General features: G+C 38.9%; 1 protein-coding gene across 1 annotated transcript; it reads left to right on the forward strand.

Annotated features, from left to right (window-relative positions):
- Window positions 1-398: 398 nt before the first annotated feature.
- On the forward strand, window positions 399-6143 carry siva1 (SIVA1, apoptosis-inducing factor). Its single transcript, XM_067454458.1, has 4 exons — window positions 399-668; window positions 1181-1366; window positions 3047-3200; window positions 5933-6143. The coding sequence occupies exons 1-4, from the start codon at window positions 548-550 to the stop codon at window positions 5979-5981; spliced, it is 510 nt and encodes a 169-aa protein (XP_067310559.1). The 5' UTR covers window positions 399-547; the 3' UTR covers window positions 5982-6143.
- The last annotated feature ends 12008 nt before the right edge of the window (window positions 6144-18151 follow it).

Consider the following 18151-nt stretch of genomic DNA (forward strand, 5'->3'; position numbering starts at 1 on the left):
GTGCCCACACTATGACAGTTTGGTTGTTCAGGATGAGTAGATTTGTGTGCGATGCATTGCTTTGGACAGCAGGTGTCACTAGGGAGCACACTGTTTCATGAGGCTTCAGGAAAATGAACCTTTTGGTGAACCAATGGGCTGGAAAGCCTCAGTGGTTCAGGAAGCCTCATTTGGCCATCACTAATATTTAGCCCCGGAAAGGCTAATTTTAGCAGGGCACCCTGTCAAAAAACAGATTTTACCCCGCGGAACGCATTTTATTTTGACCAGGGAACCCCCTAAAACGCGACTGGGCTTGTTTTGGACTTTTTGAGTTGCATTTTCGCGGGTTTTGTTGTGAAACAGTTGCAGTAATTCGCCTACCGGCCAGCAGGTGGCGGTCAGCGCTGTCTCGCGTCTGTCGGCCGCTCGCACGGATGAAGAAGAAGCAGAACCCTTAAAGCGCGAACGCGTGTTGTTTTCCTTTGCGCTGTTTTTTTCTTTGGCTGTGAAATTTGTTTGTTGTCATCGTTTTCTTCCGTCGTGTTTTATAACCTGTCGTTTTAAGATGCCCAAGAGGTCGTATCCTTTCAGCGAGAGCTTCTCTTCTCAGTATAAAGTTCATGTTGGCCTGAAGGAGCTCAATAACTGTGGCGTATTCGGAATTAAATACAGACAAGAGGTTTATGGTGAGATATAAGCATGTTTATTACACTTTTAACAGCACTAGAGTGAAAGTATGTGTGATATAAAGCACTTTTATGTTTTATAATCAAATTCAGTCGGTAAACAAAACCGCTAGATCATGTTCATGCTAATTATAATAATGATAAACACCATCAGGCGATGTTAATGTCACTAGTTTAATCAATGATGGTTTATTAACCAATTTTTTTTTTAATAGCGTGTGATTTAAAGCTGCTCGATTCACTGCTGGTGAGGTGAATCAGATCTGGTAATGATTTGTAGTGAATATTATATGTGAATATTGCTAAACTATATACAGTAATTCATCTTACCATCCGGTTATTGTTAAAAATTGGTGATGAACTTTAAGGTAGTGATGTAAACTCCGAGTCACTTATGCGAACCGGTTCTTTTGGACTGTTTGTTTCACTGAACCGATTCAAAAGATTCGATTTGTTCAAGATTCGAACATCACTGTTTTTTTCTGATTCATCAACATTGTTTTCTTAATTAGAAAAGACCAAAAGCCTGCTGTTCAACGGGACGAAAGCTGTGATGGGTCGACTCTGGAAGGCGGATGGTGAGGAGAAGGGGTCAGATGTGCCGGTGTCTGATCCGGCTCCTGGACATCAGACGCTTCTCCGAGGACAAACCACCATTGGGCTGGACGGACGGTTGAAGAAGGCAGATGCTGGTCCAGGTGAAGCCTTTCATTCAGTGAGACTGAAGTCAAACACCATCAGTAACACATCAAGTAGTGTTGACCAAACCAGCACTCCTTAAATTCATCTGAAAGATCTGCATTTACTGCCTGAGGAAGGTCTATTTAATCGATAAATACAATAAAAAGATAACTCCTATATAGAGCGGTTCCCAACCAAATGAAATCACTAACAAAAACATGTTTGCACCGCTGAGGCGCTAGCCTGGTTAAGACCAGACCATTCTCAGTAGTAACTGACTTCTGGTCAGGCAGCTCCATAGATAAATAATTTCCGTGTGTGTGTGCCCTTGTTTATATTTCATTGTGGGGACCAAATGTCCCCATAAGGATAGTAAAACCTGAGTTTACCTGCATTGTGGGAACCAGCCAGCGGTCCCCACTTGTCAAAAGGCTTAAATCCTAGAGGATGAGTTTTTTTTTTTGGTAAAGTAAAAATGCAGAATGTTTCCTGTGATGGGTAGGTTTAGGGTGTGTGTGTGTGTGTGTGTGTGTGTGTGATAGGTAGGTTTAGGGGCAGTGTAGGGGGACAGAAAATACGGTTTGTACAGTATAAAAACCATTACGCCTATGGAGAGTCCCCACATAGATAGTGATCCAGACGTGTGTGTGTGTGATCAACGGATGACGACGTATGCAGAGTGACGGAGAAACACCTGAGATGGCAATTCTCTGTGATTTCGAGGAAGATATTGCAATGGCTTCTGATGACTTTTGCCACTGTTGTAAAAGAAATATGATAATAGCTGGTGTCCATCGCCATTCCAACATTTTTACAAAGTTTGGAAAACTCTAATAGCATCTCAGACCGACTGAAACATCTCTGATTGACGGTACAGAAAAGTGTTTAGTTATTTAATATACTGTTATTGTTGAACAATGTTATTGTCATTTCAGATGTGTTAGAACCTTTTCAGACTTGAGTATAGATACGCTAGTACAATTTTTACATGATTACCAGATGTAGTGTGAGGAAATAAGCTGTGTGTGTAAGCACATGATCACACTCCCCATCCTCTGAGAATCCAACCTTGGCTGCTTCCTTGACCTTATCCTCCATTAAGGCTACCAATGGAGAAATAACCATTACTGGAGGGCTCTCGCTAAGACCCAATTCATTTAGTTTACATCGCTTCAAACTGCACTGTCGTTATTGTGTAAAGCCCCAATGTTTCTGATCGACGCCGCAATTTTAACGGATTAGAAATGGGTTTGAATCGGCTCTGCCAGACCACTTGCAGAGCAAATCTCAATTTGCCGGAAGTTGTCTACTGAGGAGCCATAGAAGTGTTAAAAAATAACATTGCGTTTACTGAACGTTTGCAGTTGTGCTCTCATTCGCCTTGCTTTTGTGTAATTTGATCAGTTTGTTACGAGTTCATAACTCAATGAAATGATTCAGGTTACTTAAAACGTGTCCTTTTTTTTAAAACTCAAGTTCTAAATGCTCAGTTAACTTATTTGTTTAATTTGAGTTGGCTCTACTCAAACCAAATAATTGAGCTTTAGGGTTTACAGTAGACTAGGGATGTCACGAGTACTGTTACTTCGGTACCAAGTTGATACTGAAATTAAATAAAATGTGCCCTGGGTAAATGACTTGCTTTTAATCCACACTGGTGTGTGTTGTGCTCTTATCGTTGTGATTTGTGTGTTCAGGTTGTGCGGCGGCTCCTTCTGCGTGCGGTGTGTGTCAGCGGGCCTCGGGTTCCAGGAAGCTTTGCTCTCAGTGCGAGCGTCCGGCATGTCCGGTGTGTGTCCAGATGTGCAGCCTCTGCTCCGACCACTGCTGCTCCCTCTGCTCCGTCACTGAGTGAGTCTGCATCCCTACACTGGGTCTGTGTGTTACAGTTAAAGGGGTAGTTCACCCAAAAAGATAAATTCTGTCATTAATTCCTCCTGTGGTTGGACACCCGTCAGACCTCCGCTCATCTTCACACACAGATGAAGATATTAGTGTTGAAATCCGATGGCTCAGAAAGGCCTTCATTGACACAATAAACTGCTGAAATCACGTGGGCTGCATCCGAAAACCTAGGGTGCTTCTCAATATCCCTCCTCGCTTCTCCGTCGTCCATCCTATGACCCGGAAACCGATGGAGCTCAGCCATCTTGTAGAAGATCTCAATTCTCTAATCGCACCGCGAGGATGGAGGAGCGAGGAGCTTCCTGAGGAGTCATGAGCGAGGATACACTCGTCTGTCCTTTGCGGAAGTGTTTTATCGACTAAACGTGATGCAGTCATTAATTTTCCTCCCCCTTTGTATCGTGTCACAGTTTATTCGTCATTATTATGTTTACATGTACAAGACACTAATGTTTGTCAAATAACAACTGATAGTTGCAGAATTACATCAAAGCACAAGAACGAAACAAATAGAAACCAATGCTATACAGTGAATTAGTGTTGTCACGATACCAAAATTATGACTTCGATACGATACCAGACTAAAATATCGATATAGCGATACTAAATCGATACCACAGTAAAAAAAAAAAAAAAAGATAAGATAAGATGCTTAATATGACAACAGAACTTGTTATTATTCATTGTTATTTTTTACAAAAAATTCATGTGGCCAGCATGTTCCTTAGGGTTGGGCATCGTTTTGATTTGAACAATTATTGATCAATTGATCAATTACTATTAAAATGATCTCAAATTTTTGCTATCTCAATGTATTTTTTATGGGGTAATTGTGTTGCAATAGCGTACACACAGCACAAGAAAGCTTGATTTCGAATGGTAAATTGAATTTAAAAAGACGAGTAAACAGTAATAAAATAAGAACAAATAAACAGATTACAAACAATAGCACAAATAAATGCAATAGAATAGAAGATACAAATTAAATAGACTGCTTTATTTTTTCAGGTAGGTCTAACATTCAGATAAGAAACTGAATAAAAAAAATGCATAGTAATTACATTTAAAACAACATTGGATAATGTTCTTTGTAAAAAATTCAATAGCGTACAGATGAAACTGTTAAAGTTACACAAGTTGATCAGTCAAGAGCAGTTGATCGTTTTTGTAGTTTGAATAACAAATGACTGCGGTCCCTTTAAGACTAACGGACGCATGGCTATGTGTGTGTGCGCTTCAGATGTGAGCACGAAATCTGCGGGGATTAGTAGAATTAATTTATGTGCAATCCCGCGTGAAATTCAGGCCGATCACTCACTAACACTAACACACTGTCATGAGGAAAAAGTCCAGCAGAACGCGCGTTCGCCGTGCTCAGAGGTTAACCGGGCTGAGTGAGAATATGCCGGTGTGTGTGTCAACTCGCTGACGGTCGGAGAGAGCGCAGCTGATATCGATACTGTAAAAACTGAGAATCGTATCGTTTCAGATATTCCAGTATCGATACATATCGAAATATCAATATTTTTGACAACACTACAGTGAATACAAAGCAGTTAATAACTGGAATTCGTTGTTAATAATAACTGGTAATATTAGTTTAAAATATGGACAAATGTGGTATTTTGTGGAGGCTGAAGCTCAAAATATAGTTATCTCTAATGTGCACAAATCCTGACTAAATCCAGCGGTGCAGTCATCATTAACTGACGCCGCTTTAAAGTGACGTTAAAGGGAGCGAGGATATATTTCACTTGATTCAATTCCTCCATCCTCACATCCTGAAGGGATGGAGCTAAGGAGCGAGGAAAGGAAACGAGGATGCACAAATAAGAATTGGGAAGCACCCCTAGGCTGCTGACTCGCTGCCTCGTTGACCCTGACTTGTAAGGCAGCGTTTTGTGCATAAAGGCATCTTATGAAACTAATTTTGGACAGACCTCTAAGAAAGTGTAACAGTTTAATGATCGACGGCAAAATAGAGCGAGCTTTTGGTGAGAACTAAACAAATATTTAATTACTACAGTGATTTCTTGCTAGAAATGACCTCCGAAGTGTAATATGTTGGTAAAAAAGTTACATTTACAGACAAACTGACCTGCAAAAGCAACTTCTGGACCCCATCTTTTTTCCCCAGCTCAACTGTCACTGAATGGAAAGCACAGGATTGTGGGATATCAAAGGCAGCAAAGGACACGTGTGCTGCCTTCAAAAATCGATCAGATGAAGGTATCTCAGGAGACAGGAAGTGAAGCTAACATTAGATTCGGACGCGGCTCGATACCTTCAAATTTGTCCTCCAAAGGCAGCATTTTCCAGGTTTTGGACGCAGCCATGACTTTGGCGATCCGAATCGTGAATCGATTCACTGATTCATAACTGTTCGAAACTTTGTTTTGAAATCGGCCCATCACTATACAAGTCGTTATTTGTAGCGAGATGGGCTTTGTAACGACGTCTTTAGTGCCTTTATGGGTCTTGAGAGAGGAAATGACATTGGTGTCAATGAAGGCCTTTCTGAGCCATCGGATTTCAACACTAATATCTTCATCTGTGTGTGAAGATGAACAGAGGTCTGACGGCTGGCCAACCACAGGAGGAATTAATGACAGAAGTTACATTTTTGGGTGAACTAACCCTTTAATAAATGTTCTCATGTGTCCGTTCTCCATCCGCAGTTACAGCGAGCGTTACGAGCGCGTCCTCTGCTGCGGCTGTTCGTCCTGATGGAGAAGCTGTCCCGGAGGATGCTCAGATGATTTTTAATTCATTACCAATTAAATGTATATGAGATTACTATTTTATATATGCTTTTTCTTGCTCTTTCTCCACTTGTGTACATACTCCTGTGATTATTGAAATAAATACTTGATGTTGATGCTTTTCCTACTTGTTGCTTGGTGTGTTTTTATATACACGTGCCTGCATAAACAGCTCTGTAAATAATTAACAGACTACTTAACATTGGTTTTGTTTTATATGTATGACGCGATACAAATTGCGATACTGAAATCACAATATGTATCGTGAGAAGTTTTTATTATCATTATCCTCTAATATCGCCCCATTGCATTATACATTATATTCAACATTTAATGTAGTGATGTCACTGAAACACCGTAACAGGGATGTGATTTTTCCGGATTAATCCGGAATTCCGGATTTTCCGACCTGAAAATGTGACCTACGTAAATCATGCAGATCTGTAAAAAAAAAAAATTGGCGGGGGGGGGGGATTGGTGGGTTGACCGTCATCTCACAGCCGTCACCATGGTAACCCGGGTCGAAACCACGATCGCGGGATGGGCAACAAGGACTGTATCGTGACAAGAACATCACCGGATCGGATGATCTGGGTATACTATTGCTTGTGTCTATATATAACCTATAAGTTACTAATTTGACTTAGTTGTCGATTGATTAGATGATCGATTTTGATTGATTTTCCACTATGGCAGGATGTTTAAGCTGCATTTAACATTAACTTGACAGCTAACATTACTTGTATTTGCTAGCACTAGCTATATATGCAAACAGCGCGCTTTTCGGCGCCCCCCGCTTTTTTCACGTCAGTTTGGGTGACAAAGTCATCTGAAGCCATTCCATAGCTTAACCCTTAAATGCATGACTGTTTCGCCAAACATTCTTACATATTGGGCACCCGGTTCTATATTTAACATGGATAACGTTAGACCTCTACCTGTCGCGATAATACAACTCCTGATGTTAGAGTAACAGCTACAGAAGAATATAATAAAACGTATTTCGTTACCTTTTGGAGCTTGGAAGGGTTCAGTTTGAGCAGATGTTTAATACCATCATCATATTTCCTCGTCAGAGATCGTTTACCAGTATATTCAGCTTCTGCCTCATATTCGCCATATCACGCATATTCTCCAACTCATTTTCAACATCTTCAAAATCAATATTTTGCTCACTGACAGCTTCTTGACCACATCCATCATCAAGAGACAGTGACACTAACATGATTGTGTTCAGTAGGCTACTTGCTCTCTGCAGTAAATCACTGAGTCATTTCAAGTTTTGCAGATTATAATTATTATTGTTTCGTTTTCTGTCAGAGGTAACTATGAGTGAAACGTCACTTCATCATTGTGTATCAGACATCGCCACCTTGTGGAATAAATGTGAATTGCACCCCCATTTCGTCATTATAGATTAATTTATCATGCCAGGCGCAAATTCCAAAAGAAACGTGTAGAGGCTCTAAAAAAGCTTTCTACAAAGGCTAAAGAGTCATAGAAAAATTGAGGCCTTCTTTTGACATGAAAATTGTGCATGTTGCACATTTAGCTATTAAAATTGGGTAAAAATGCATCCACCAAATAATTAGTTATTTTTCATACTGTACAAAAAAGTTATTACAATAAAATGTATTTTTTTGTTCAAATAAGTTGTTATGGGTCCTGCTTTACTGTCCGTATTGATCCGCCACCAGTTTGTTCGGCGCGGCGGGGTAGGGGTTGGTCTATATTATAAAATATGGTATATTTTCCTGCTTTTTTGTCCTTAGCCAATCACATGCCTGCCGTAAACTTCACACAGTTCTTTCGCTTTAAATGCATTCGCGCGCGCACTTTTTCCTGCCTCTCCGGCTATTAATGCCCTAGACATGCAAGAATAAACCATCTAAAATGCTGGGAATAATGCTACTAAAACTAAATGTGATCAAGTGATGTAAAAATATGCACTCTACCTCTTTAAAGCTACACTAACTTTTTTAGTTTATTCTTAGCTAAGAACTTAGTTCTTTCAAAAATGTGCTCATCAATGTATATTTACTTCTTTCAAGTAATAAAGTATTCTCGTAAGTTTATAATATGCCATTGTAAATACATACGGGTGAGGGGTTCGAATGCCGGTCGCCATGTTGCTCCTCCATCTTGAAAGTACAGTAGCCAAAGAGGGACATACCCGTAAATTCAAGCGTCGCCTTTCGCGTTTTAACACTCGATGGCACCGTGTCGAATGTGAAGAGTGGGATTGCCATGTTAATCTTGGACTAAATCGGCCACCGTAGGAGTTAAAACGAAATCAGAATTGAGAGGAACAGAAACTAATATTCACTGGATGGTCATAAACCTTTACACCGCTTTAACATCATTTAGTGTCATTCCAGCAGCAATTCTGTTTACTTGCGTGATGCGAGCTTTACTACAGTTTGGCGCCGTTGTAAATCTGCTCGTATAATACCGCGTCTCTTCAGAAGATTCGTATTAGACACTCGATTCGTTTTAACGATACCTTTGACACTTTTTGTGCCTCTAAGTTTGAGAGGAATGGACTTTAAAACAACACTTGGTAACTTTTGCTCTCGGGGTCCCGCTACAGTAGGGAAAAATGATGTCCTCAGCTACTGTCGTAAGCTCTGTCCTCCTACAACATTGCTGACATGATAGCCCTGATAGCCCTGAACTAGTGATGCGCGGGTCGTCTCATAACCCGCGGACCCCGTATGTCTATTTAATGGTCGCGGGTGCGCGGCGGATTGTAAAAATATATCCAGTGGTGCGGGGCGGGCCAAATAACTTCATAAAAGCGTCCCGCGGGTCGGTGCAGCGCTAACAGTTCCCCTGAACACTGCAGGAGGAGTTCACATGCAGGTGTTCTTCTGGCGGCGCGTGTGAAATGTCTTCATCAGGTACAGTCAGTGGCAGATGCTTCAGCATGTCATATGAATATAATTTCATGGGCTTTATTTTTTTCAAACGCCAAATAATCACGATGCTCACGTTTACAAGCCAGCGTCATTATAGTAGTCTATTGGTTAGCGTTTTCCAGAATCTATATGATCCTTCAGTTCAATGTTTGAGTGGTCGGTAATCACCGTAACAAGCAGGACAGCATCGGTCGGGCACGCCTCCTTCAGCTCACGCCGACGAGCAAACGCTGGTCACATGTTGATCCTCGTCCTGCCTTTAATCACATCACTTTCTCGTTTCCTCTTATTGCTTTCCTCCAACAAAACCTTTTCTTTCTTATTTGTCTCTGCTGCTTCGGACATGACTATATTATCCGGCGAACAAAGTTGGGCTTGCACGTCCGAATGTAAGGAAGTGTGTGTGTTGGTGGAAGTGACGTATATGCCGTAAAGCAGTCGAATTTTGTAGTTCTTTTTGTTCTCGGGTTACTACCCGAAACCCGAAGTTTAAAAGTATGATTAAAAACGATACAGACCCCATCAGGCTATGGCAGACGTGTCATTCAACCTATTGTAAGTCGATGTATCATCACAAGAGTCTTGAAAATATATTATGAAGGTTGAAAAGTTACCTAGTGCTGCTTTAAATGGAGAAATATCTCAGGATTTATAAAGTATATATAAGTATTATAACATCTTTTGAGTTTGAAAGTTAAACTAAATGACATTATCTGGAGTTCATGATGAACCACCTTTGAACCATTTATAATAGAGAAATGAGACTTGGTACATCTGAGTTCTCTCTTCATGCTGATCACATTCAATATCTTACATTAAGGCTCCGCCCATTACAGTAACGACCATTTTGAAAAGTACAGTATTCCGTTCTTTCGCTACTTCTTCAAAATTCTTACAAAACTTGGTGGAGAGTGGAGATCTTTGGACTGATCCGCATAAAAATGACTGAACAGATTGTTGTTGTTTATCTTTGTTCAAAAGATCTGATGTCGCAAACTTAACGAAGTCGACCCAAAATGGGTTCTGAGGCTGTATCTCAGCCAAACTTTGACCTATCGAAATGAAAATTGGTACGCTTCATCAGACCCATGATCTGAGGGTCCAAGGCTCCATGCCAAAGTTGGGAACAGCGCCACCTAGGGGTCATAAGATATGAAAAATTGCTATTTTTGCTCATAACTTCTGAATGGTTTGTCAGAAATGACATTATGGGGAGTTCATGATGACCCTGTTTACATATTTGTGTGAATTATACTTTATAAATACAGTAAGTTGAGCCTTGGATAAAACAACTATTGCCAATTATATCAGCATCAACATATTGCATTTTTATATAGTGATATATCGGTTAATGATGTATCGTTAGCCCACACATCTAATACTTATGCATGCACACAAAGCAGAATGTGTTCTGATTAGTGCTGTCAAAATTAGCATTTTAAGGCATACTATTAATTTTCAGTTTAACATGTAACAAATATTTTTTTTCTGTCATTCTTTGGCTTGCGTTGTATTATATATTCTGTCCTGACTATGACAAACACACACACACACGCACAAGAGAATGCGCTATCTGTGAATGTCCAGTCCTGACAAAATACCCGTTTTGTCGAGTATTCTCATAAGAGTCTTAAATTAGTTAAGTAATTTCTTAAATAAACTTAAAAAGTTGCGGGTGACAGCGGCAGATCTTAAAGGGACAGCGTCACTAATGTTGTCTGTCTTTAATGTTCATCACAGAACAAAAGGAACAGAAAACTGTAGCTTTCATAAGGACTAATCTATATTTAATTTATCATTAATGCAGTTAAGACTGTAAAGTCTTTGATAACTTTATTCAATTTCTGTATATTGATTATATAAAGGCCACAGGGAAATTACATTTATTATAGGAGGGTTTATAAAGCATAATTAATGTTGAATTTAACATTTAAAGCTTTCAGTTATACTGTAATGTAGAATGTCTATCATTCATTTTTCATAGAGACATCAGTATCAGTAATACTGGCCTTCATTCATAAAAATAAAATAAAAAAAAGCCATTACAACATATTTCAAACTTAATTTGGAGAGTTACTGAAATTATTTCAGTATAAAAATATTATAGTATAAAATATTTAATTACCATTAATCACAGAAAATCATTTTTTTTAATCGATTCCAAGCTCTAGTTCTGATCACGTGTCTGAGGGTTGTTGATTCGGGCTGAGATTATTAACAGTGGCGCTGTCGGGTGTCGGTCACTAGAGGGCAGCAGCTCGATATCATCATCAGGAAACATGTTCACCAGATTCACTTCTTTGTGTCTTTAAAACTAATTTGAAGCGGATCTATGTAACAATGAATTTGCCTTTTAAATGCAGATAGTGAAATCCGGTTTGATGCTCAGCAAGACTGCTTTAATATGATCATAAATACAGTAAAACAGTGAAATATCCCTCCAGTGGGAATCATCTGTTCACATTTTTACAGTTTTACTCTAGGCTTTTCCACATATATTTTATTTTAATCTCATTTATTTTAATTATATCTTTTTTTTCTCTTTACATTTTTATCATAAGGTAATTTCACTTTCAATAATTTATTTATTTATTTAATCTCATTTATTTGTTTACTTAGTTAACATTTTTTAGACTTCTAGACTTCTAAGCAAATGTATAAATAAGAAATTAATTAATTGTATTGTAAAGCAAATGTATTAATTTACTTATTTTAATTGTATTATTTATTTTTTACGTTTTATCATATCAATAACTTATTTATTTATTTAAAATAATCTAACTTATTTGTTTGCTTGATTTTTTTCTAGACTTTTAAGCAAATTTATAAATAAGAAAATGTATTAAATTTATAGTAAAGCAAATGTATTTTTTTAACTTATTTTATTTTTATATCATTATTTATTTTAATTTTATTATTTATTGTTTTTACGTTTTATCACATTAATTTAATAACTTAGGTATTTATTTTAAAAATTATTCATTTATTCCTACATTTTTCGTGTTTTTTCTCTAGAATTTTCCACAGACCCCGTGTGCCTCTTTTGCGGGCCCCTGGACTGCAGTTTGAAAAGCCCTGCTCTAGAAGACAGATCACCAAATAATGATCCAAATATAGGTCTGTTTCTCACAGAAAGCATCATTTGACATCAGAAATGTTGAATATAGTTGTGTGGACTACTCTTACGGTACTTTTGCATTCTTGTTGAAGCTTGGAAACCACTCTCACTTTATAAATGTGTGGAAGAGTCTTCAGAGCATCTCCTTCCGTGCCCCACAGACGAAAGACATGAAGGTGTGTACAAACGGATTCCAAAAAAGTTGGGACTCTGTACAAATTGTGAATAAAAACAGAATGCAGTGTTTCAAATTTTTTAATTTAATTCAGAATACAACATAGATGAGATATCAAATGTTTAAACTGAGAAAATGTATACTTTTAAGGGAAAAATACGTTGATTTTAAATTTCATGGCATCAACACATCTCAAAAGAGTTCAGACAAGGCCATGTTTACCCCTGTGTGTCATCCCCTTTTCTTTTTATATCAGTCTGCAAACGTCTGCGGACTGAGGAGACGAGCTGCTCAAGTTTAGGAATAGGAATGTTGTCCCACTCTTGTCTAATACAGGCTTCTAGCTGCTCAACTGTCTTAGGTCTTCTTTAGCGCAGCTTCCTCTTTATGATGCGCCAAATGTTTTCTAATGGTGAAAGATCTGGACTGCAGGCTGGCCATTTCAGTGCCGGATCCTTCTTCTACACAGCCATGATGTTATAATTGATGCAGTGTGTGGTCTGGCATTTTCATGTTAGAAAATGCAAGGTCTTCCCTGAAAGAGACGACGTCTGGATGGAGCATAATGTTGTTCTAGAAATTAGATACACCTTTCAGCATTGATAATGCCGACGGCGGTATGGTTTTCTGGCCTTGACCCTTACGCACAGAGATTGTTCCAGATTCTCTGAATCTTTGGATGATATTATGCACTGTAGATGATGATAACTTCAAACTCTTTGCAATTTTTCTCTGAGAAACTCTAACTTTCTGATATTGCTCCACTATTGTCCGCCGCAGCATTGGGGGAGTTGGTGATCCTCTGGCCATCTTGTCTTCTGAGAGGCACTGCTGATCTGAGAGGCTCTTTTATACCCAATCATGTTGCCAATTGACCTAATAAGTTGCAAACTGATCCTCCAGCTGTTCCTTATATGTACATTTAACTTTTCCGGCCTCTTATTGCTACCTGTCCCGACTTTTTTGCAATGTGTAGCTCTCATGAAATCCAAAATGAGCCAATATTTGACATGTCATTTCAAAATGTCTCACTTTCAGCATTTGATATGTTATCTATATTCTATTGTGAAAAAAATATACGTTTTTGAGGTATTTCATTCCTTTTTGATTCGCAATTTGTAGTGTCCCAACTTTTTTGGAATCGGGTGTGTAAATGATCTACAGATCGTGATATTGAGGGCGGGAGTTGCAGTCAGATGTTCCTCACGCTGCTCTTCTAAGTGTGTATGGCGACTGTTCTTTTGTCTGCGCCTTCTCTGCAGCTGTCCAGACTTTCATCACGAGCGTTTGACTGTAAAAGGTCAGAGCCGTGGCTTCCGAGGCGGCTCCTCTTTCTCTGCGCCACATGCCAGGGACCCTGAAGGCCTGACGGGCCCCGCTGACTCCTGGACAGACTTAAGTCCAGGCGTGTGGCTCTGAATCCGGCCGCAGCTGTGCACAGAGAGACAGTGAGACACAGGCCTGCCTCGCTGATGCCACGGCTATAAATACACGAGCGTTAAGTGAAGGAGTGACAGCTGTGCTTGAGCTCAGGACGGGGTTCCTCCATCAGCTCACACAAGTCACTAATATCCTCCTTCTTAAAGCATTCGAAAAACATCTGAAGAAAATAGTCAAAGTTTGACATGTGTAACTATCCACAGTGATTCAAACATGTTCAGGTTGGTTGATAACATTTTTCTGAGGATTTATAGCTTGTCAAGTCAACTTTATTTATTCAACGCTTTTACAACACACAAAAAAAAGTCAAACACACATTGTCCAGTTTACTTAATCTTATCATTTGCGATCTACGCAATTGTGTCTCTCTTCTAAACGTGATTTCTTTGCTTTCGATTAATGTAATTCTCTTAAATGTGAAATCTACTAGATTACATTATTTGGAGTGAATGTGAACCAATCGGTACTCGAAGAGGATTTTTGCTGAAACTAGTTCCCAGCATGCTTTGATTGGGACTTGACAAGAAGAGTAAAATTGTTGAACTTAAGTGTTATTTTATGTGTTTTTGGGGAAAATTAGATAAGGTGCCGACTTCATATGTTTAATAATGTTTAATGTTTAATTATATTGGAATAATTAGACCATTTAAATGATACTGGGTGACCACAGTGGAGAAGAGCGGAGCGATGGCTCAGGCCGTGGACTGAGACGGCTCATGTCACTAAAGAGCATTTCATAGCACTCGACATGTTCATTACGGGCTGTTGCTCACTAACAGAATCAAAGCTAGTTAGTACAGTCTCACAAATCAGTCAAGTGACCACAAAAATATACAAAAATATAATAAGCTTGTGATTTGATTAAAGAGTCATGGTCTCAAGCCCCCTGTGCACACTACTGTTGTTAGGAAGCCATTTTAAAATCATTTTGAGACTACTCAATTAGGTTATTTAAAAATTACTCCATTCCATGATGTTGAAGTTATGTGAACAAATCATGTTTGTTTAACTTAATTGAATCATGTGTAACTTACTTGATTAAATCATGTTTGTTTAACTTAATTGAATCATGTGTAACTTACTTGATTAAATCATGTTTTTTTTCAGTGAATGACGATTGTTTGAAAGCAGCTTCCCAGTGTTAAACAGGACAATATAGTGAAGGAGTGACAGCTGTGCTTGAGCTCAGGGCGGTGTTCCTCCATCAGCTCACACAAGTTACTAATATCCTCCTTCTTCTTCTTCTTCTTTATTTATTTCTAAAGCACATTAAAACAACCCCACCAGAAAATAACTAAGCCGAGGAATTAAAGGCGGTTGTTAATAAATGAGCTTTCAGCAAACATTTAAAACTGGAAATGGTCCTTTTTAAAGGACTGAAGTCTCGATAAACAAAGAAAATAGTCAAAGTTTGACATTTGTAACTATCCACAAGGATTCAAACGTGTTCTGGTTGGTTGCTAACATTTTTCTGAGGTCTCAAGTCAAGTCAACTTTATTTATACAGTGCTTTTATAATGCCGATTGTGTCAGAGCAGCTTCAGTGTTAAACAGGACAATACTGCAGCAGAATTAGATTTGGCTGTTCAGTCGCTCTGGAGAAAACAGTGATGTTATCAGCTTATTTTAATTTATCATACAGCGACAATATTGGCAGATCAGTATTATAGTTTATAGAATTAATTGAGACCTAATAAATTAATTTTATTCATATATTTAGTTGAATAACTTGGATCATAATGTTAGTGTCCCCAACTGAGCAAGCCAAGCCAAAGGCGACCAAAGGAACCAAAACTCCATCAGGGCATGATGGAGAAAAATACACCTTTGGAGAAACCAGACTCAGTCGAGGGCCAGTTCTCCTCTGGCCATTGTTTAAATAACGATGTGTTTTTGTTCTGTTCTAATTGGTTGTTAGGGTGCTCTGAGTGGTTGGTAAGGTGTTGCTAGGTGTCATTGACGTGTTATGAGCATTATAAGATTGCTGATACAAGACTGCATTTTCTACCTGTTCTGAGTTACTGTTAAGATGTTACTGGAGCGTTGTTAAGGTGTTCTTAGTGGTTGCTAAGGTGTTGCCAGGTGGTTGCGTGGACATTTTTTGCTTATTTAAACAACAATGCATTTTCTAGATTTTCTGAGTGGTTGCTAAGGTATTGCTTGGTGGTTGCTAAGGTGTTCTGAGTGGTTACTTGGGTATTATTGGGTGTTCTGAGTGGTTGGTAAGGTGTTGCTAGGTGGTTGTTGACGTGCTGATACAAGTGCTGATTCTTGCTGATACAAGAATGCATTTTCTAGCTGTTCTGAGTGATTGTTATGGGGTTGCTAGGGTTTTCTGAGTGGTTGCTAAGGTGTTGCTAGGCAGTTGCTCATGTGTTGTGGACATTATTTGCTAATTTGTACAACAATGCATTTTGTAGATAAGTGGTTGCTAAGGTGTTGTTTATGTCAGCATTATAATATAGTTGATATATGAATGCATGTTATAGCTGTTCTGAGTAATTGTTAAGGTGTTGCTAGGTGGTTGTTATGGTGTTCTGTGTGGTTACTTGGGTGTTATTGGGTGTTCGAGGTGGTTGCTTAGGCGTTGCTTGATGGTTGTTCATGTGTTCTGAACAGTATAAGATTGCTGATACAAGATTGCATTTAATAGCTGTTCTGCGAGTTTAAGATGTTGCTGGGGGTTGCTAGGGTGTTCTGATTGGTTGCTAATGTGTTATTCAAGTGTTATGAGCATTATTAGTTTGTTAATGCATGAATGGTGTATTCTAGCTGTTCTGAGTGATTGCTAGGGGGTTATGGTGTTCTGATTGGTTGTTAGGGTGCTCTGAGCATTTGCTAAGGTGTTGCTAGGTGGTTGTTAATGTTTTCTGAGCATTATTAAATTACTGGATACAATTATGCATTTTCCAGCTGTTCTGAGTGGTTGCTAAGGTGTTGCTATGACATTGTTTATATGTTGCGAGCATTATCACGTTGCTGATATAAGAATGCATTTTATAGCTAATTTGAGTGATTGTTAAGGTGTTGCTAGGTGGTTGTAATGGTGTTCTAAGTGGTTGTTAGGCTGTTCTGAGTGGTTGCTAAGCTGTTGTTCATGTGTTGGGAGCATTATTAATCAGATGGGTATATTTTTGTATAGTTGCTGAAATAAATATTTGTTTATGATGTTTCGTGAATATAATAATCATATGTGTTTACTAGTTTGTTTTGACTGGTTGCTAGGGTGTTGTTAGGGTGTTCTGAGTTGCTTTTGTGAGCCATTTTAGCTTTTTGACAACATGAAGGTATAGGAAATTGGTATTAATATTATTTTTAGGCATGGACCTCATGCTTTTCTTGACATATGTTCAATGTTGCATGATTATAGATGTTCTAAATGGTTGTTAGGGTGTTGCTAGGGTATTCTGAATGGATATTTATGTGTGTTTTATTTTTTTTATTTTTTTACAGTAGCTCATTCACCACATAGAAGTGGCACTAATGAAAAAATGGTATGGTACACTCTAAAAAATGCTGGGTTATTTTAACCCAGAGATTGGGTTGTTTTAATCCTGCGGTTGGGTTAAATATTTGCTTAAGACAACCCAATCGCTGAGTTAGTCCATATTTGACCCAACATTGTGTTGTTTTTTTACCCAGAATTTTTTAGAGTGTATTATCATGATTTCTTTCGTACCATGTTAGGACTGTGTATTTTGTAAAGTATCTTGAAATGCATTAGTGCATGAACACGATATTATAGTATTTATCGAAGTATCATCGTATGAATATCTCATACCATCACTGTATGACCTCACAGTGCTAATAAGGTGACATTGAGGATATAAGGACTTGAAGTTAATTATATAAGACACAAAGGTCTCGTCTCTGACAAAGCGTTGCTCATTTTCCTGTTTTATGTGCGTGTGTGTGTGTGTGTGTGTGTGTGTGTGTGTGTGTGTGTGTGTGTGTGTGTGTGTGTGTGTGTGTGTGTGTGTGTGTGTGTGTGTGTGTGTGTTTGTGTGTGTGTGCGTGTGTGTGTGTGCGTGTGTGTGTGTGCGTGTCTGTGTGTTTGTGTGTGTGTGTGTAAGGCTGCATCTCTCCTTTTCAAGTGTGACCACCTGTCTTTTGTTGTGAGGTAAATAAATAAATAAACATGGCCAGGCACCAGATGTCCCCGGCCGTCCGCTCAGAGGTCAAGGTCTCCCACCGCTGGCCTTGCGAGGTGAAGACATCCAAGTTTCAACTTCACTTCTCCTACAAAGACTTCCTGTCGTCTGGGGAATACATGCAAATGTGCTAGCTGTGGTGAAATGGAAATTACATGAAGCTTTTTGATAAGCGAGGGCAAAACACACATCTAATTAAGTCAAAGAGATGACAGCGCACTCATCAAAGAGTACAACTAGTCATGGCGTGCGTGTTTCTCGTTTGCTAGTTGTCTAGTCCAGTCCTTCATCTGGTTTTATGCTCCAGGATGCAGATTTTATATTAGATGTCAA

This window comes from Pseudorasbora parva, chromosome 10 (genome assembly GCF_024679245.1).
Source record: "Pseudorasbora parva isolate DD20220531a chromosome 10, ASM2467924v1, whole genome shotgun sequence".
Taxonomy (NCBI): Eukaryota; Metazoa; Chordata; class Actinopteri; order Cypriniformes; family Gobionidae; genus Pseudorasbora; species Pseudorasbora parva.